The 22,033-nt window shown below is 34.9% G+C and overlaps 1 protein-coding gene across 2 annotated transcripts in view; it reads left to right on the top strand.

The window, feature by feature from the left end:
- Window positions 1–1,219: 1,219 nt before the first annotated feature.
- The window catches only part of LOC145690686 (queuine tRNA-ribosyltransferase accessory subunit 2), a 130,788-nt gene continuing 109,974 nt past the window's right edge, over window positions 1,220–22,033 (top strand). The window contains exons 1-5 of one of the 2 annotated variants that reach the window (XM_081765830.1): window positions 1,220–1,376; window positions 10,050–10,199; window positions 13,295–13,413; window positions 19,254–19,407; window positions 21,768–21,956. In XM_081765830.1, the coding sequence (XP_081621956.1) occupies window positions 1,260–1,376; window positions 10,050–10,199; window positions 13,295–13,413; window positions 19,254–19,407; window positions 21,768–21,956 (729 nt within the window). In that variant the 5' untranslated portion in view covers window positions 1,220–1,259. The remainder of the gene's footprint in view (window positions 1,377–10,049; window positions 10,200–13,294; window positions 13,414–19,253; window positions 19,408–21,767; window positions 21,957–22,033) is intronic. The other variant, XM_081765829.1, reaches the window with a different exon arrangement.

Here is a 22,033-nt window from a genome sequence, read left to right as displayed (position 1 = left end):
CGATTTTTGCTTAGGTGACCGCCATTCCCCCATTCTCAACTATCTAGAATAATGTTTGTAAAGAAAATCATTTTTCATTGCAGAGTTAAACACGGTCCTAGAACCTATTACATTACAATCAATAGTAATACTTATTGCTTTTGAAGTACAGGATATCACCTTCATTATTCTACTTCTGTTGGGGTGGGCGGTTGGGTGGGCAAGGCCGTTCATCGGGTGGACGGTCGCCCACCCTTAGTGCCGTCCCTGCTATAAAGGTAATGAAGAATTAAGAGTTAGAGAACAAGAAATTGATAAATGTAATAAACATGTTGTGTTAATGTTCTTAGAGCATATTCTTATAATCAACACAGAACAAGAGATCACGATAAAAACTAGCAGTAAGAAGAGCATAGTCTACTATCATCGACATGAGGAAGATCCTGAATGGCATGAAAAACAAAAGGAGAGAGAGATGTAAAATGTGAGAATAAAGAAGGAAAAAGTATTAAAAACTTCAAGGAAAGAATTGTGTAACACAAAAACTATAAAGATCAGTGTAATAGGGAGCCGTCTCAGAGAATGAAAACGGGTGTGATGGTGAGGAGTCTGACAAACTAATAATCCATTAAGATATAGTCCAGACTTTAACAAAGTTAAAGGATTAATTGCAAGGTACAAATCTACAAGAACGATTAGAAAGAGGAGACGAAGGTATACATCTTTTAAATGATGCATGGAAAGAACATAATATATATTACAGAGATAATAAAGATAGAGCTACTAGACTTAATGCAAAGAACTAGAAAAAGAAAGCATAACAAACAGTTTTTGCGAGATATGCATCATTCATTACTGGAAAATTACCAGTTTTAGAAACTACATTAGCGATGGAAACCTAATTAAATTTAGTATGGAGATATGTAAATCAATAAACCAATACCAATGATAATCAATAAATACAATGGTGATTATACTTATCGAATAGTTTGCTTACTTTGACGAAAACCGTTACTTATCTTTGCGTTGAGTAAGATACCGGTAATTTTAAAAGTAATTTTTGTGTGTGTGTGTGACCCACAAGAAATCACTTCTTCCCGAACAATAACACTAATTTTGTGATTTAAAATACAAAGCCGAATTTATAAGGAAATTAAAGCGAAAATTCATGTCACTATCAATAGTACATTTCTAGTGATATTTTTATGTGGTGGATTTGTTCACGGATCTACGGAACCTTGGATGTTGTTATTGGCAGCACTGGTAACTAGTCGTAAAATATGAAGTTTATATTTCGCTCCGTTGAAAACACACGTGCACGTCTTGGATTTTTAACAGAAATACGAAGATTACCTGAAATTACGTTAGAGACACCTTTATTGTTGCTATACACGAAGGTAATGCAGTAGTGGCACTACGTACAATCAAAATTATTTTCACTTTCTCCATATATTAATACCTTCTTGGTGCCGGTTTACTTTATGGGACCATAAATTTCTAAAACTTACGGAACTATCTAATGTTATTTTCGTGCTGTTTTGTGTTAGATATTAGATGTAGTCCTAATACCAGGATAACTTTGGAAGTAATGAGAACCCCCTGATGCGCGTTTCTTCTGTGTTCTGTTACCGCTTCTACATGAAATACCATAAATTTTCTACGTAGTGCAATAGTAAGAAGTATCCATGTGCACAAGACATGCGATATGCGTTAAATTCCCCCTTCCCCCCACACACAATCATAGATAAAGTACAAGGGCACGAAAGATGCAGATGTAAAGTACAGGTACGTTCTTTTTTATTTTCGTATCAGTCGATAAGTAAATAAAAGTCGCTTTGTTACCCCCTTTGTAAGTTCGTACATAATGAATAATACTGGGCCGCGGTGGCTCAGTGGTAGAGCGTTCACCTCTGGTGTTTGGGGTCCCGGGTTCGATCCCAGCCCCTGCCAAGTGAACTTTGTGGTGGACAAACACCGTGTGCGTAAGTTTTCTCGGGGTTCTCCCGTTTCCTCCCACTTTCTTCATTCGGATATAGTATACGAGAATGCCTCATCATTTAGCGAGGACTCACGAAGTGCAGTCTTTTAAGGATTATTCATTGAGGATATAGGAACTTGAAAATGAGGTAAAAATGCGACTTTCATTTAATTACTGAGTAATATAAAATAAAATGTACGTCGGTTTGCGTTGCGTTTCGTTGTGTTTTATGGTATGCGAAGAATAATAATGTGCCCTTGTACGTAGTGTATGAGTATATGTGGGGGATTTGAAACATATCGCATGTCACGTGCACGTGGATGCTTCTTACTACTTCTAAATGTAATAAAATCATTTTTATACGTAGTGCAACAGTAGGAAGTATCCACGCGCACAGATCATGAGGCACTGTTGTATACTATTACCCTTCATTCTACCATTTCATTCATTACTCATTATCACCGTCTCCTTTAGCCTAGCCGGAATAACCTTGGGACGTAAAACTCAAAGGTTTCAATGAATAATCCCTAAAAGTATGAGCGTCCTGCTCCTTCGGGAACTGATGCAGCTTTATGTATACTATATTCAAGAGTTAAAATGAGTTGATCTTACGTAAGAGTAATTACTTAGCACTATCCTAACCTAGCCTAAACCATGAAAAACAGAAAATGTGAGAAGATAGTACAAATTTTAAGCAAAGAATTCTGGTCCCCACAAAACCCAAAAATCATAACCTGAACCATCAAAAACTGCAGAAAATATAGCAAGAAAGCATGAAATTTAAGCAAAATATTCAACCTCGCCCCCCCCCCCCCGTTCCAAAAATATACCCATATACCTTTCAAATTACTCCTTGTGAGGGAAGTAACATTCCTAGTGGCGTTTGCTACAAATTGATTTTTAGGGAAATGTAATTATTATAGGTATAAATACAACGTCTAGACATATACGGTAATGCAAAAATACGAATCAAGCAATTCTAGATTGTTACTAAAACGCACAGATTGCATCTGACCAAACCAGTGCAGGAATGTAGCATGCACGTTAGGAGAAGCTGGATAAAGCCTTTCCGCTCTATCGCTGGACCACACGAATACTAGATTACGTTGAGTTCACATAATTTTCTGAATAATTCGAAATTACTCAAAGACAATATTTTACAAGCTTGATATAATGCCATTTCCATATTGCTTTCCTCACCACTAAATCATAACAAGTGTAACTCCGCCAAATCGTTCCTTCCGCCTCCACATATAGTGCCGCTACCAACATCAAAAATGAGTTCAGTCGAGCAGACGATTCTACCATAGAAAATTTATAAGTAAAATACGACGTGAAGCGTTTTTCTTGAAGGAGTCGGAGTGTAAAGTAAATAATTACTGTGAGTGCGCAGTATATTGAAATAAATTCTGAGTGATGGTGAAAGTATTGTATGTGTAATGTGCTCTTGCACTATCCTCGTATGTTCGTATAGTCCCCGTCGCTGACACTCCTGCTCCCTACGGACGCGCCCCGTCGCTGCCGCTCGGGTGTCCCTGCTGCGGTCCTGTCCTGACGGTTAGATATTATTCCTACTTTTCAGTGTCCACCTAGCAGAAGTTGGTTCGTGTTCAATGCACTGTAGTTTTTATACCATACATCCACACTGTTTATATTGAACTCTCCTGAAATCATTCTGCAAGTAGTAATGGAGCTCCTCATTTAGTGTGTGCTCTGCTGAATCAAATACAAAGCTGCAACCCACCCGGAAAATGTAAGAAATGTGTTGACATTTGATAGAACTGTCGTGTTCTTGGTTATTTTTGAAGCATTACTCGAGCAATCTTCTAAACTTGAACTGTTCGCCTCATCTGACTTCTACTCACTCTTCGTCACAAACCAAAATAAATTCTCCAATTCACCCGGTAAATTTCCTGAAATTTGTCCGGTAAGATTTCTAAGTAAAGGTTTGTAGTAAGTTCTTTGATTATTTTGTGTGGTAGTTCTGATCATTTTCTTTTGTGTTTTGAAGGATTCATGTGATTTGTAATATTATCTCAAACATAAATTCCCTATCATATATGAGATTCCACACCCGTATAACGTTATAATGGTATGCATTGGTATCTTATCGATTAATGAGCGAATAACAAAGCACATCGTGCTCAATTTTTTACGCAGTTGTTTTGTTCTGTCATCAAATTTAAGATTCTCTAGTATTATAACGAACAACTTAATCGTGCTATTTCTATGCAGGGTTTTAGTTCTCAGACTCACGTTTGTTTTGTTTATTCTTTTGACATTCGATGGTTGAAAGACTAAATACTTCGTTTTCGACTCATATCATGTTTAAAAAGTGTCATATGTACTATCTCCACGGAATTTGGAATGTCATTTTTATACAGTATGAAAAACAATGCTCCCAGTACACACTCTTATAGGACTTCCAATTTTATTTCCTATATATCTGATTTATAGTCACTTATATTTCTTAGTTTATCATAATGAGGAATATGTACATCATCTTGTTCTGGCTGTGGCCCCGGATAAGACCCACATCAACCTGTTTTCAACGTTGTCTTACATTTCATCTGTTCTTACTTTAATATATCGTATCTACAATTACCCCTGTCTTATTTCAGGCCTTCACTGTTAATCACAAATATTTCTTATTTTCATGCTTACGTTGCTCTTTCCTACATCTGTATGCATCTATATAGTATTATTACAAAATTAGCACCTTCGAACAGTTAAGTGTTGCCAACTACACACTGCTTAGAAATTATTAGAACAATGAATCCTTACCTACGATGGAGGACATAGCTTCGAAACTACTACTAAAAGTTTTTGAATCATCCTTCCTTGCTGCGTGTTTCATGGAGGTTTGGGGTGCAATTCCCTATCAAAGACATGACCGTAGGACATTAAAAGTTACAAAACGCATACGAAAATACTTCTTTCCAGTATGCTAACTACTTAACGGGGAATACATACATTCATGGAAAATAAATTTCTTTCAGCATGACATGTACTCTTCTTTTACTGCTTTAGAAAGTGTTTCTTAAACAAGGAGCTCCGTTAATAGATGCAAACTGACTTCACGAGGGCTTCATATAAATACAATGTGTGCATGTATGGCATAAGAACTACATTGCATTAAGCACGAACCAACTTCTCTAGGTGGCTAAAAAGCACGAATGCTATCTAACCGAGTCAGGACAAGAGCGCAGCGATGGGGTGCGTCCGTAGTGAGCTGATGCGTCAGCGACGTTGGATATACGCATAAATGAGGATAGTGGAAAAACACTCCATACAGCATAAAACATATGGATTGTGTGTCGCAAAGCTTTGCGATACTTGCAGGGTTTGTCCAAGTGGGCCCAGCGTGAAAAAAAAACTACCGAGTTTTTTCGGGTTGGACCCACCTGGGATTTTAAGCTTTTTGTTAGTACATAATTGGTACAACTAAGGGGATCACATTGAAAGTGAATTTTATCAGATTTTGGACTTTCCTTGGGCGAATTAGATACTTTCATGTTCAGGTATACAGCAACATTCAACATAAGTTCTGAATGCACTGAATGAATAAAAAGAAGATCTTACCTTAGCTTGAGATACTTATAGAAAAATTAATATATGAATTGTGCTTATATCCTGTTTGAAGTAAAATATGCAGCTTTATATTTTAGAAAATTTTTTCCGTGAATAGTGTGCACGCAGACTCGGCGACGCCGAGGAACGTTGTCCCTTATTCGTTTGACGGGTTTAAGGCCACAGGTGCCGGTACTACCAGTAAATATGTAGTGCATTAGTAAAACTATTAGTATTATTTTTTATTACCTTTGATGGTAACACAAATATTCTTCAGTAAAATTTGGTTTTCCAACAACAGCAGTTTAGTTTAGTTATTTGTTGCTACATTTTAAATAAGCATTTTGTAGAATCAACAGCAGTAATAGCGTAAAAATTCTTGTCAAATTTAACAAGCTTAATGCTCGGAGTTCGGAAGACTATGTAATGCTTACTATTTCAAGTGCTATATTCAAACTTCCGTACTAGTGGAAGTTTCGATGTACAGTAAAAAAAGCTGCATTAAAAAAAAGTGCTCGGGAAATGCCGCAATTAAACGCACACAGCATCGGAAGTGAATACCTCAACATTAAAACTATTTATTTTACGCTGGAAGATTAATTTCATTTTGAAACATTTACTTTATAAAATATGAATTATATCTTTGATAATTGTTTTAATTTAATCTTTGGGAATATCCTGTATATCCTGTATAGATTTTGGCGGCATAGCAATATAAAATTTCAAAATTTTTCAAAATAGCGGATATCCGCGCTACAAAGCGCAAGTTTCGGTCTTTCAAGTTGAAATTTTCAAAATAGAAGCACGAGACACTGTAAATTAGTTGTATATTTTTTGGTGGCGATCAAGGTAAGATTTCAAAATGGCGGCCATTTTTTTTTTTTCAAAACAGCAGTGAATGGAAAATAGTTGCAAGTTGTGCCAAAGATAATCTTGAAATATAAATCACATTTTACCCCAAAGACATTGAAATATTTCGAAAAAAAAATTCGAAAGTACCCGAAAAACCCATATGGGCCCAGGTGGGTTGGGCTTTTTATAAAAAACCTGATTTTTTCAAACCTTGGATACTTGGATTATCACTTTGCACACTGCCTTGACATAGCACTTCCTTTCATCATGTCTTTGTTATTGAGTATTGTGTAATCACAAAGCACACTTGTCATTTTATTCTTCTACCTTATTATATATTTAATATGTAACATCCCGATATTTTTATTAGTTTTGTATTCCTATTGCAAAATCGAATAAGAAATTTCTTCCGTGGATTTTTCAAATTTGTGCCCTTATAACGTGGGATATCACCCAAAATTTTGCCTCATTTCACTACATTTATCTCAGATGTAACTCCCCTCGTACTAGCTTTCGCTATACATTTATATGTTTTCCTGCATTACGTTAATAATATAGTGGGTTTGAAACATTGTCTTATTATGCTTGTAAGTAGCTCCTTACGCGCCCACTGTATGTAAGGGCTTACTACGAGCCCCCAATTTGTAGGGCTCCGTCTACGAGCCCTGAGCTGTAACGGTTAAGGGCGCACCTCTCTACGTGCGAGTGCTATTACCAGATTCCTTGTATCTAAAGATATTACCTCACCCACCAGTTTACAGCTATCTTTCCAAAAGAATATTCCTTTGGAGGATTGATAGAATCACTAATTACAAATAATTAACTTCACCAAAGGTTGTTTACGGCCAGATCGGCTTAAGATTCTCCTCTCTCCCTTATTTCCTTTAACTTACTCAGGGGAGGCAGAGGGAAAAGATGAGTTAAATATCTCTTAATCCTTGAAATATTCTCGTACAACCTTATCTGTCGACCAATGCTAAATTAACCAATTTATTCACCCTGTCTGCAAGAATCTAGGGGAGTTCTTACTACAACTAGCATACAGACTCAAATTATAATGAAAATTCATCAAATTTCCTCTTTTAGATATCTTTATTGCAATAAAGTACGAACGATAGTTGAGAAAATAGTCTACGATCTCTAGATAAAATATTTATCTGTCTCTATTTGCCCTCCCGGAGACAGAGAGGGACTTAAGTATATTTTTATCCTAATCCCTAAAGAATAGGAAAATAGTCCCTACTATAATGGATCTAAGATTCCTACTTCAGTCATTAGCACAAGATTACATAAACTAATAGTCAAAATCATCAGGGTTCACTCAGGAAGCGTTCTCTTACAAGCTGATGAAGTGAACCAATTTACTGTTCTAAAGGTGCCTTCACCACTTATCCAGCACCTGGCCTAAACCTAAGCGAGGAAAAGTCCGGAACCAGACCTTCCTCAGGAAGGATTCTATCTAACAAAATTTACTAGAATTAGGTTCAGTAAGGATATAGAAATCGACCCCAATAAGAGGCCTTTCTAGATCAGCACTCAGATCTATAGGTATAGATTAAGTTTCACCCCGTTCTAGTCCCCTAGCATTCTAGAGCGGAACTAAATGTGTTTTTAAAAATCAATCTATCGGCCTGGCCGTATATAGCCAGACGTCGGCCGGACTCGAACCCGAAGCCCTCTAATTCAAAATCAATAAGCCTGTCCACTGGACCCAATCTAGAAGCCCAGGCAGACTCTAATGTAAACTACAAACACTAAATATCCTAATTTAAATGCTTAAGGAGAAATCGCGAGCTAAACATTATCCAAAATAAAAATAAAATTATTTATTTCCTTAGATTGAAAAGTGAAAGAAATAAAGCTTTAAGCTACCCCGTGGACTCACTTGCCCACTCGCTATACTATACATGGACTTTTCGGCTTATTTCGAAGATACTCTAACGACAGTCATCATTTAGACTTTTCTAACAAAGGAACTCCCATCCCCTGAAATGGAACCAGAGAAGGACAAAGTTGCCTCTCCCGCTATTCGAAGCACTAAATGGTTCCCCGCTTCAAGAGAATGCCTTCTATATATATGAGAGGTTCGGAGAGATATCCAACTGTTTTCCTAGCAAAACTACCTAATTGACCATATAGATGGCATAGGCGGAATAAAAAAAACGAAAGTAAAATAAGGTCCCCGCTCCCCTCTGTTTGTATCCTAAACGTTGCTGGCAACGGACAATGTTTCCAACTAACATTCGTTATCTATAAAAGAGGAATTTTTTTTTTTTTCATTTATATGCTGCAGAAAAGAATATGCAAGATTAATATATGGATTATACATGGTAAATACAATATATCTTACATAAAATAGTAATAATATAAATAATATATATATCACATAACCTTTGAAACCAGCGCTAGCTTATCTTATACCTATATTGTAATTACAAATATTCAAGAATATATTCATATTTATGTATATATATAGTTACCTTAAAATTTATATGAATAATAATAGAAATATATAAGAAACTAGCAAGTGGCCCTGAAGGGGTCCCTTGCATGCTGTACTGCCTGTTCACTTCATATGGCATCAATCCGCGAACTCATATACTCTAGAATTTAACATCGTTTTTTTCCCTTATTAATCAACGTACACTGATGACCTATATTACCTTTTCTGTTACTCTCATGATGACATTTAGTCTGAGTTCATTTCTCCGTAAATTTTGCATTTCGGGGCCGCCATCTGCGGGAGTTAGTCCGTTGTTCTTTCCACAAAAATGATTTAAACCACTTGGCAGAAACTCCTCTGCCATACTTAAGTAGTGTGTGTGAACTGAGTGGCAAAGTAATGTAAACTATATTGCAATATTCCCCAAGGCAAATCACATAATTCATCGTGATCTGGAGTTGGAGAAGCTTAGAAAGGGACTATTCAGAAACTGTTAAAGCACATTGCAGAACTTCACACCAATTGTTCATGGTTCTGCAAGTACCATCTCGTGGATGACAGATGAAAATACGTTGTTGCATTGGACGATCATGTGTAGCTCAATAGCTATAATAGGTCACATGCAATTTGGTAGGGAATGTTATGTTAAAGACTTCCAAAGGAAGTATTGTAAATGTAGAGAAAGTTATGCAAGGGATACACGATTGTTGGTAATCTCTGCTAGGATGGAAAGTTAAAAATTCACTTCGACATCAAAAGTGCAAGGGAAGGAGTTAAATCAGGTATGGCTGCATCAAGACAAGGCATCCAGCCATACCTATCTCAAGACGGATCTCTTCAACAAATGGGAGAAGAAATTTATATCCGTAGGTTTCCCTTACTCATATTGTAGTGAAATCTCCGAATGCCTCACCGATAGACGTGCGTTTACGATCTTTCAAACGGGTCTTGACACAATAGAGACCGTTTCATCATCGACGATCTATGGAAAATCTGTAAAGAGGAATGATTGCGAGTAGACATGCCTGCACTGTGTGCCAGCCTTTTCCGATGGATACTTCGATGCCGGGCTATAACCAGAACGCAGAACTACCAAATAGAGCATCGTAGATGATCCCTTGGCGTCTCTTGAGGTAAGCACATCGTAAAATTGTCACTAGATTGGAAATAACATCTATATTATTCGAACATGGAAAGTTCTTATTTGAAATTCTTTTACTTTTTTAGGCAGGAAGTGTTCCGCACATAACGTATGATGTACTTCAGATGATAACCACTGAACACCACGCGATCCAGCTTCCGCTAACATCCACTATTAATTGGAGCAGCGCTGTGTCACAGTTTAAGGAGAGCATAACGTCATTTATTGGATTGAAGGTACTTCAGTAAATTTCTGTAAAATAAGAAAGAACTTCTTTTGATACATTTCTAGCATAAAATGTAATGAATGTTTCGCGAGGTGTTTGATTCCTATCAAGATTTATTGAATCAGAAATTTACTTTTCAGATAAACTAGAAAGAACAAAACGTACTATAGATTTTCAATTTGGATATAACAATGTGTGATGAATATCAGAAATCCTGTAACATTATATAAGAAAATCTGAAATATTCTCAACCACATACAGGGTTATGAAAATGTTCTTTGATTGTTTTAGAACAAAAGGGGAGTGTAGTTCCATTGATTACATTGATAAATTGATTTTGCATTTAACTTACGGGGAGAAGTGGAGTTACTTTTGTGGTTTTATTCGAATGGTAAATTATTGCCGGCATCCGTGTAAAGTTGACTTCATGTTGAGAAAGGTGGTCTCCTGCAATCCATCTGATTTGTAGGGAAAAGACTGCTCATCGCCAGATGCATTCGATGTGGTGTAGGGCCCACGTAAATACTAAGTTTAGTCTCCCATAAATTTGGATGTTGCATACGGACCTAAAGTAAAAAATAACCAATCAATTGAATTACTTTCATTATGTTCTTTAGTTTAGTGGCCTCCGATCAGTTACAACTCGTACGGGTGTACAAAGTGTTGCACAGTACCACGCAGCGGATGAGTTTGTGTGTTAGCTAAATAGTGACGAGATTGATTGCGTTTGTATTTATGGTGTTTCTTCGACGTCAAAGACAAAACATACAAAACAGATGTCATCAATTCCTATATTCTTCCTTTCGTTGGACGGACAGATCATATTGGTAAAATACGATTAAATTACAAAGGTTATAGTTTGTTGAGAACTGTACAAAATTCAATTTTTAACATTACGCTACTCATTACTGAATATGTACACTCATGTCCAAAATGATTGTCGCATATCTATAACTGTCTTCTTGTAAAAATATAATTTGATAATGATTTTGTATGGTGCTTTTAATACTGATATTATGTGTATAATCGTGAAATGTATAAAACAAAATTTTGCTAAATGGTCAAAAAAAGTTTTATTATCGTTTTATTGTTCTTATTTACTGCTCCTTTGACATGAAATTTGCCACATACATGTCTTCGCTGATTATACACATACTAACATTATAAGAAATACCGGGCGAATTCGTTATCAAATTATATTCCTATAACAAAAATTTATAAACATGCGACAATAATTTTGGACATGAGTGTACTATTTCGTGGCCAAGTAGCTAATGCCTATGCTTTCTACGACTTTGTCCCGGTGAGTGTCTTGTCCTGGACACTTACCGAGTAGTGGTTCGGATTCTCTCTAATTACTAGGTCCTGTTTTCAATAGTCTCGATGCTTGAACGGACGTAATGAATCGTTTTTAAGTATTTATTTAACTTATTTTATTTACGAACATAATTCCAGATACAGCTGAACGCCAGCTTACACTGGAATATCTAACAAATTTAAAAGATGATAACATAAGATTTATTATTATTATTATTATTATTATTATTATTATTATTATTATTATTATTATTATTATTATTATTATTATATAATAAAGTAACATCATCTAAGTAATAACAAGAAAAGTTGACAATAGCTGACTAGAATTTATCCATTAAAATGACGTAGTGCAGTTATATGCAGCTTCAGAATTAAACAAATCTACAAATGTATATGACATTTTATTGTATAATGTAGGAAGCGCGTAGAACAGAGACCGTTGAACTACCGACAGTCTAGGTCGTACTATATGAAAACTATAGGTGTTACGAGTTTGTCTGAATGAAATTCAGAAATACAATTCTGAGAGTAGCGTTTTGGATCTGAGTTGGCCATGTGTGAGCTTATACAGATATTTGAGATCTCTGATTTTATGACGAGTGTCAGGTAGTTGACTATTTAGTGTTCGTAACAGTTCGTGTTTTGTCATCGCACGTGTGCGAGGTATTCTATAACATACTATTGCCAGGAAAAAGTTTAGAAGTAAGTTTAGCCGAGATAGGTTTGTAGGAGCTTACTTGTTCATATAAGTGAACAATATTTCATTTTAGGAGAAATTATTGCCCTGTAGAACGTTGCTAAGGAAGAGATGTTCCGTATTTTTGTTAAACTATTCGAAAGTCCTAGAAGACGCATCGATTGCATACTTGCGTAGTGATAGTGTTCATATGTTTTGTAAAAGTTAGTTTTGTGTTGGAAATAACTCCGTGATCTTCTCGTGATGGGCGAACCATTTATATTGTATGAGTATATATATAGTACTATATATATATATAGTACTATATATATATATATATATATATATATATATATATATATATATATATATATATAGTATATAATATATAATATTACTTTTAAACACTGTTTTACACCAAGAGGAAAAATTATTTATGTCGTTTTGAAGTAGGTCGGAATCTTCTGTACTGTTCACTTTCCTGAAGATTTTACAGACGTCTGCAAATAACAAGGTTCTACTGGAGGTTGAGTTGAAGCGATTAGCCAGGTCATCTATGTACAATATGAGTAAGAGTGTACCAAGTACACTTCTCTGTGTTACTCCGGATGTTACAGGCAGAGGGTTAGATGTTCATCCTTCCAAGACGACTTCGATAGTAACGCCGAGTGCACGAAAGAAACCAAAACAATGTGCGATCATGCTGTTTTTTCATGATACTATACCAGTACTCCTAGTGAAAAGTACATGTTTACGCAGTGGCTGCTGTTGAGGGCTTCATAATAGTAAAAATTATTTTAGTTTTTACTACAAACCAAAGAAAGAAAAAAATACGTAGTTCTTCTTCCTTTACTTCGTGGTGATAAAATTTTAATTTTCACCAATGTGACTTCCCTCAAGAGCCGTCTGTCTGTTCTTCGAGAAATGTATGTAAAGGTATAAAGACTGGATCGTAAAATTTTTGGTTTAGTTAATTCGTAACCAAACTTTTATATGTCTTTCTGGAAGTCTAATATGGATTGTTATTTATAATATGTTTCACATGTTCTATAATAGAAGAGTGCATTGTGTTAATAGAAGGAAATTAACGAAAAAAATTCTCGTTTCAGGATTACTTATCATACAGTACAGTTCAAGATCCTGCTGTAGCTACTCCTACAGGTCTTAACCAGAAGAAGTCAGTTGCTGTCTTGGCTCATGATGGAGTACATCATGTTGATGTTAATGAGTAAGTTTTTTTTTTTTTTTTATGATAGATAATCTTTTATTATTCTTCTTCACTTCACTGCATTTATGATGACCTGAGATGATGTAGCAGGAAGAGCATAGTAATCACAGGGCTCTCAGCTGCCCTATTTTCCTATTTTTTCCTATATTTTAATCCTGTCCTTTATTTCCTATATTTTTCAATGATTGAATTATTAGAAATACAAGCCAAGGGCAGTTCCAGTGATGATTTAAGTTACTACATGTTAGCAACATGCTAAATGTGTCGTAGCATTTTTTTTTTTCTGAGGAATTAGTCACTAATTCACACTATTATTTTTTATTTGCTTTTTCTTATCCTTCCATGTCCACTTTTTTCTTTATTTCCTATGTGTTTATTCTTTCTCAATGAAGCTTAGCTAAAGAAACTTGCCATTCTCCAGTTTCTTATAAGCAAGCTGTGTTAACATTTTCTTTCAACAGTGTGTGTGTGTGCAGCAATATTGGCAGGCATTGAGGTGTGTTGGTATTCACTTATTTCAGTGCCTTCCAAAATTGCTGTGCATAACATGCAGGGTTCCCACGCGTCCTGGAAAATCTGGAAATAAAAATGTGTCGTGGAAATGCCCTGGAAATATCATGGAAAGCAGAAAAATGGTGAAAATCCTGGTTGCTGTAGAATGCTCTCTCCCTGTGGCCAGCACTGACAGAATATTTCTTTAATTTCCTTTCCAAACAAAATCAAATTTCATTACAGTCAGAACATAGAAGAGAATCCGTCAGTACATGAGATCTCCAGTTACATTTGCATACTTACATTTCCTTATTACTGTAGGCACTTCTTGTGATAAATTAGTTGAGTTTCTTCAAAGAATAATGGCAAGAGTTGTAGTATTTGATCTGTACAATAATAATAATAATAAACTGAATCTGATCTGAATATAAAAGTGAAAGAAGAAAAAAATCTACTGCCAGATAACAAAATTAATGTCGGTGAAGGCGCATGGTTGGCATTGAAAGAAGTGAATAAAGTGCAACAACGGTTATTCATATTAAATGCAAAGAAATTCTTCACAACAGTAATAAGTTACCTTCAACAAAGGCTGCTGCTAAACAACCGGATTTTGAAACATTGTCAGATTTTGCATCCTGCTGTTAGACATACAAAGGAAGAGCAAGATAAGATATTGCCATCTTTTAAACGATTAGCGTCTTGTGTGCCTCAGGTGTTGACCAGTCAGGAAATTGACAAGGCTGTAGACGAGTAGTGAATTTATATGAGTGATCAGAGTATACACGGTGACTTTTTTATTGATTGTAACGTTGACGTGCATTGGAACAAAGTAATGCTGCTGGAAAATAATACAAGGAAACCAAATCCAACAGTTACTAAACTTGTGAAACCAGTGTTAACACTTTCACATGTGGAGGCATCTGTTGAACGTGGTTTCTCGACAAATAAGGACATGATGCCATCCGAGAAATTAGGAGCTGAAGGAACGAGCCATCAATGGGATACAAAGATGCAGTAGGTAAAAATGTAAATGAAGTTAATATCACTAAAGATTGTTCATGTACTACAAAGAAGTATCGTGAAGATACGGACAGAAAAAAAAAAAAGAAAGAAAGAAACTTAGAACAGCAAGAAAGTGAGCATAAGATCACAGCAGAAAAGACAAAAGTGAGTGTCAAAAAATTAGTGGAGGAAACATGTGTGTTGAAGTTTGTGAAGCTGAAAAATTAATTTCAGAGTGAAACATTCGGCTTCAGAAAGCAATAAAGCATCGACTAATGGATGACATGTCATGCACAAGCCCTGATTGAGGCTGGAACCAAAAAACTTAAAAATGCCAGAACAAACGTGTCGCGAAAGTAACACGTGTACTTGTGTTTTACAGTTCATTGTTGAACCTTTAAAATATAAAAGTAAAAATGTATTTAAGTATAATAGTTGTAGATCGAGGGAAAGGCGTGTTCAACTCAGACCACAAGAATTTTTCTTTTAATCAATAAATCAAGTCATTTATTTCAATCAGTTTGTCTTTTTTTTTTTTTTTTTTTTTTTTTTTTTTTTTAAATAATACAGCAGGTCTACTAAGTTTAGAAAATAACCTAAATCTTGTTTCTCGTTGCCCATTGGGGTGAAGAAGGGTGGCCTTTTCTTATAAGACATGTATATTTTTTTTCTGTGCTTCAGAGCATAATATTCTATTGTGGAAAATAAACTGTCCTATTTTATAAACCAAGCTGTCCTATAGTTTTTCAATGTCTTGCTGGCAGGCCTGTAGTCACTACAAAGTATTATTAAATTTAGAAATTAATATCCAGAAATTATTTAAGTGGTTCGAGACTTCGAATAACTTAATATGTCTGTAATAGATTAAGGCAAGAAACTGGGGCTTGATTCTTCTTGTTTAGCCATAATATTACTGTAATAAAATTATGATTGTTCTTTAGGGAGGAAGAATGGAAAAGATAATTGTTAGATAATATGTTCCAGCACGAAATGCATCTTAAATACTGTTTTGATGAATTGACTCAGTATTTGTGACCAGTATACGAAGAGAAATGCTCTTACTGATAGTTCAAATCGATATATGCTAACTACATTCGAATTTTTTTTTCAGCAAAAACATGTGAATTTACTTCTAAGTATTTTTAAACAAAATGTATTGTTAGATTTAAAACTTGGCGACCACATTTTGTGATAAAGTCTTTTCTTAATACATACATAGAGTTAAATCAAGCAAAGACACATAGACCGTATTTTCTGGAGACTATATTTTATCGAGTTTTGAATGATCTTTGGTGTAGTCAACTGATTAGTGTGCGACCCCTTTGCCGTCTTTGCTTAAGTGTTCAGTTCCCGGTAGGACTTAAGAAATCGGTATTGACTCATGAGGGAGTTAAAGAACTACTTGAATTAAGAGATACGGAACTCGTGTGTAGGAAGTCTGAAATAATGGAGCCAGCAGACTAACACACTCACCACGTACCACACATTTCTGACCAACTGTAATCTTAGATGGACTATATGGCTGAGAGATTAGTGTTACGTGACTTAGTTTTAATTTATTGCTTCTGAAAGAATGTGAGTTATCTTTTTACACTTTACTATAAAACCATGGAAGTAAAACATATCGTACATTAATTAATACACTCACTCACACATGTGTTCTAAATAAGTTGTCCTTATTACAGTGACTCAATTAGGCTACTTTTCTGTTGAGTCAAATCTTGAAACTTAAATCTCATGTACCTCCACACTAACCAGAGCTTTGAAATTTTCTACAGATACGTAAATTTCATGGCAATACGATATTCCCACGTAATTTGATCTAATTAAGTTACTTGTACCGAACACGTAAATTTTCATTTGAGTTCATTCTGCAGAAACAAAGTACTGGGGCCGGGGCATATGATGCTATAATCCAGTTCTTTCGGAGGCGAGATAGTGTGGTGGGAATGGTCTATTCTGTGGGAGTTAATCTTACATAATAGTCTATGCACCAGATTTAAGCCGTGACCATTGTTCGGAGCCCTTTTAATATTTGATATAGTCCATCGTAAACATGGTGCTATTTTAAGACGCAGAACTCGAAAAGCACTAAAACTGAATAATACACAAGTAAATTCAAGATGCGACATAAGTAACGTTCATTTTTAATTAAATTTATTACACTAGTTAAATGTATAAAATAAAGTACAGTAATTTATGAGAAACTAAGTATTGCTCCATGAAAACAACACCACTCATTGAGATTAAATAACACTTTCAAAATGCCCACCTTCTTGTTCAATACAATGTTAAACCTTACCAGCAACACTTCTACAAACCTTTTGACACGTTTCCACTTAATTTCAGAAAATTGATCGGAAATTGCTTGTTTTCACTCAGAAATTGTTTTTGGCTTCAGGCTGTAAACAAAATCTTTCAATACATCCCACAAGAAAAAGTCAGGTGGTATTAGGTCTGGTGACCTTTTTGGCCACTCAGTTGCTCCACATCCTCCTATCCACGTGCTTTCAAAATGAACAGTTAACCATTCCCGAAGTTAGCGCATAATGGGGCGGTTTACCATCCTGTTGAAAGTAAATGTCATTCTGATTCTGAACTCGGGGTCAGAATTCAGTTTCTAACATATGTAAATAATTATCTTGATTAACAATACCATCAAAGAATATCAGCTCTATTATTCCCATTGAAATAATGGCAACCCAGACTGTAACTCCTCGTAGGTTAACATCTGTCTCTAAAACGACATGTCCGTTAGCATCGCTTCAGTATACACAATTACGGCGATTGATATGTCCGTTCAAATTGAAGGTTTCTTCATCTGACCACCATATTTTATCAAGAAAAGCCTCGCCTTCATTAACTTTGTTCATGAAAATTGTACAGAACTCGAACCATCTTCATCATGCCACTTTGTAGTACACGAGGGATGTAAGGTCTCATCTTAAGTTTCTTTAAGACTACGAACACTTCTATCACTAATACCTAACTCTTGAGAAAGACGTCTTCTGGATTTTTGAGGAGTGCTCAACAATGATTCTCTTATTTCTTCACACTTTTCCACACTTGTTGCCGAAACTGGCGTACCGGATCTTAGAGCATCATTTACACTACCTGTTCTTTCAGATTTCCTTATTAAACTTGTGATGTTTCGACTTTGCACTTGTCGAAAGTTGAATTCTGCAGCTAACAAACGAGCGGTTTCAATACCATTTTCCTTGTTTTCGTAATAAATAAATAAATAAATAATAAAAAAAAAAAAGTTGAACCGCTGTCACTCTTTGCTCCTCTGCTAATCGCAAGGCCATACTTAACTCAAATTCCTAGAATAAAAAGAAATATTCCTCAAATTCGTACAATAGAAAGATACATTGTAAAATATTGTAAAACTAAACAAACAAACAAAACATAAAAATAATATGTAATAGAAAGCAATGGAGGTCAAAAAGTGCGTTACTTATGCCGCACCCTGTATTTTCATACTTATTGCATCCAGTAAAACAAATCAAAATAAGGATCTTTGTTTTCCATTTTCAACCCTTGAACGTGAGCTGTATTTTGTAGTTTTAGTATACATCATGAGCAAGCTGTTTCAAGTGGAAATATGTATGATACGTTATTAAGTGAATTTTAAAAGTCTGGTAGGAACTGTACAAAATGTACCGGTAACCTGACACCTCTTTTTGGTGGCAGGACCAGTATAGGAGGACACAGAGCATATCAACACACAAATTAACTTTGGCACGAAACAAATTTTTATCTGCGTAGTTCCTTCGGAGCCTATTTATTATGTGATTAATGCAGCAGCTATCCCTCTTCACTCGAAAAGAAGAGAAAATTTGTGTGGTTGTTGTAATGTAAATAATAAATAAATATAATATAGGCTCCGCGTCTAAATGGCCCAGCAACTTGCAATCCGAACGAAGAATTCGGTCAAAATTTTGCTTCGGAATACAAACTTCCAGCACTGTGTTTCTGTGTTTTTATGCATATGTTTCGTGAGAGTTTGGGCTGCCGTATGCTTTGTAGTTTTTATTTAATTGTCAGAAGCTGTATTGAAACCATCTCGTGTGATTTTTGTTGCTATTTTTATAAAAACATTTTGAAAATTCGAGTTCGTGAAACCCAGGAACGGATTAATCCATCCATCTATCATTTTAAAGGGGAAAAATTATTCTGGAACTCGAACGGGATTCTGGAACGGTGGCTAAGTATGTGCTTAATACGCAGTTTTCTATGCACTGAGGACGGTGGAAGGCTTACAGTATTACAATTCTTGTAATTGAAATTGACTTACTTTTGCACAGCAGTTGTAATTATGACGTTCTGTATTTCTCTATTATCAGGTACATGCAAATCATGGAGTCCTTCCAACCTGATATGTATCAAGCATTATGTGATGGGGATACACTTAGTTCGTCAAAAAAGCGAGCTGAGAAAGCAGTTGATAGAACGCAGGCTTTCCTTCAGAAGTGTATTGAAATCCATCAGAACTCTGAGGTAAGTTACGCAGTTGTTACGTCACTCTTCATTTTTGTTTTAAACTCAGTTATAATTTTTTTTTTCTTTATCATACTAATAAAAGTTGGCTTATAACAGTTGCACACCCATTCGCAAATATTGTAATTCACAATTTTTCGCGATTATTACATATTTCCTTCCGTCTTTGGTTGAAGTTGAATGGTGAGTAAATGGAGACGGTAAATAGCATTGTAGTATGAAACTGTTACATAATAATAATAAAAATAAAAAGAAGAAAAAGAAAAGATGATAGAGATCAATAAAATAGGAGCAAGAAAACAAAATCTTGATAGAATGCCTGCTCAGTCGTGGCAACACTGTTTCCGAGGGGTTCCTGTAGCAACAGGAGGTAAAGAAATTGGCAAATCGACTAAATTTTAAGTAAAGGAACTAGAACTGGACTAGAATATTGCATTTCTTGGTTTCAACCTAGTGTGTACAGTTTGTCAAACATACATTGATTTCTGTAATCAAAATTTTGTACGCAAATATAGAAACACATAAATCCGTTTCTTCAGTCTCGAACCTACGCGCTGCACGTAGAAAAACTAAGTGTATGATTTAAAAGTATGTAATTTCACCGGAGTCTTCGTGGATGTATTAGTCGAATAACAGCGTAGGAAAGCATTACAATTTGACCTGGATCAAATCCCATGCTCTTTTATTATTTCTTACAAAATAGTAGAATACATGTTACTTTATATATTAATATGAACTGAGATTTAAGAATAAGAAAGTAAATGTGATAAAAGATTTTCCTTAAATGTGGGAAATTTTCTTAAAAAGACAGTGTGCTTATACATCGAGCACGCACACAGATTCAGGAAATTAAAAAAAAAAATGGCAAAGAAATCTTCTATGAAGTATAAATCGCATATATAAAGAATTTAAGAAAATATTCATTAAATATTTCTTGAGAAGTATTATATTGCATGATAAAGCAACATGAACATTACAAAAGAGCAGAAAAAGCGACTGGAAAGATACAGAAAAATGGCTAGATGGAACGAAAAATTAATGGGAAAAATAGTAGTAAAACCTGGAGGAAAAAGAGTAATACTGGAGATTATCAACAAGTGGAAAAGAAACTGAGGAGTGTTGTATGTGATGTGATAATATAGTGGAATATAAAGAAGGAACGGGAAGAGAAAAATGTAATTTATAAACAATATTAAATAGTGCCTTTCTTGTGTATACTCAAAGAGATTAGCGATAAACCGTTGTGGGTGGAAGCTTCAAATTTTGCGACAATTAACCTGCAAGTGACAACAAAACTCTTGATTGAAGATAATAAGACTTAAGATAATAAGAAGATATTAAGACAGCAACACAAAATGTTTTTAGTATGTTATCAGTTGCTTTACCTCACAAATATTATATTTTGGAAATGCCGCAATATATTAATTAAATGAATGCGACCCAAAATATTTCAGCGAAGCATAAACAGCAGTACTTCTTGTTTATATATATATATATATATATATATATATATTTAGTTATTTATTTATTGACGGTAATATTCAGAGAGAAAATACTAGGTTATCACACAGCAGCTTGTGACCAGCGACCAATATCCGTATATTGCGTAATTTACAGAGAAAAATGTTTTATATTTAACCACAATTAATAATTGTGTTTTTGTTTATTACAGCGTTACTTTATCTATGCCAGGAATGTCCCTTTATGATCTTTCATTCTTCTAGTTCACTTCTATATTCTTTTGTTATCCAGATGTTAACATCCTACTTGGCTATACTATATACAGTGAATATAAAATATTTAAGCTTTAACGATTGAATTATTAAATGTTTCCTAGTTGTTTTCGTAATGCGTTATTATTTTTTTAACTAACTAAATACTAAACGAAACAAAACACTATGAGATTTAAAAGACCCAAAATGTAGAAAAAGAACAGAAAGTATTTTAACACAGCATTTTGGCATATAGTATTTACGGCAAATGCGCAAAATCACAACTGGGTGCATCCGTGTACGTTTGTACCTGAAATTAAGCTGAAGGAACAATTATTTACAAAACACGTTCTTTCTCCGATTTCTTTGCGAACCAAGGGTCCGCTTTATTATTATTAAAAAAAAAAAAAAAAAAAAAAAGAAAGAAAGAAAGAAAAAAAAACTACATCCACTTTTATTTACACGCTACAATCTAATTTATTAGTGTGGAGATATATTTCAAAAACGTTTGGATGAACGGGTGTTTACTTTTCAGTAGATTAATATAAAATAAAATAAAATAAAAATATTAAATGAAATTCATCTTATAAATTGAATTTATGAATGGGGCAACATATGCAGGTATTAAATTGTTTCTTTTATTTTCAGCGTTTACAAGACAGTGCGATTATCGGAGTGATCGAAGGTGGGTATGAACAGCGCCTTAGGAAAAAAGCAGCTGAATTCGTTGCCAGGTGTCCTGTTAGTGGAGTGGCTATTGACGGACTACACTCGAATGGAAAGAGATCCACTCAAGAAAGCTTTAATTTGATCCAACCCATCATCCAAGAAACACTTGTAAGTTTTATTTTGTAGTGAGATTTTTTTCATTTTCAGTGTATAAGGGCGGCTTGATAAGTAACTTGGTTCACATA

Source organism: Thermobia domestica, chromosome 7, assembly GCF_964235325.1.
Source record: "Thermobia domestica chromosome 7, izTheDome1.hap1.1, whole genome shotgun sequence".
Taxonomy (NCBI): Eukaryota; Metazoa; Arthropoda; class Insecta; order Zygentoma; family Lepismatidae; genus Thermobia; species Thermobia domestica.
Note: the sequence above shows the minus strand (reverse complement) of the source record. Positions and strands in the feature narration are given on the sequence as shown.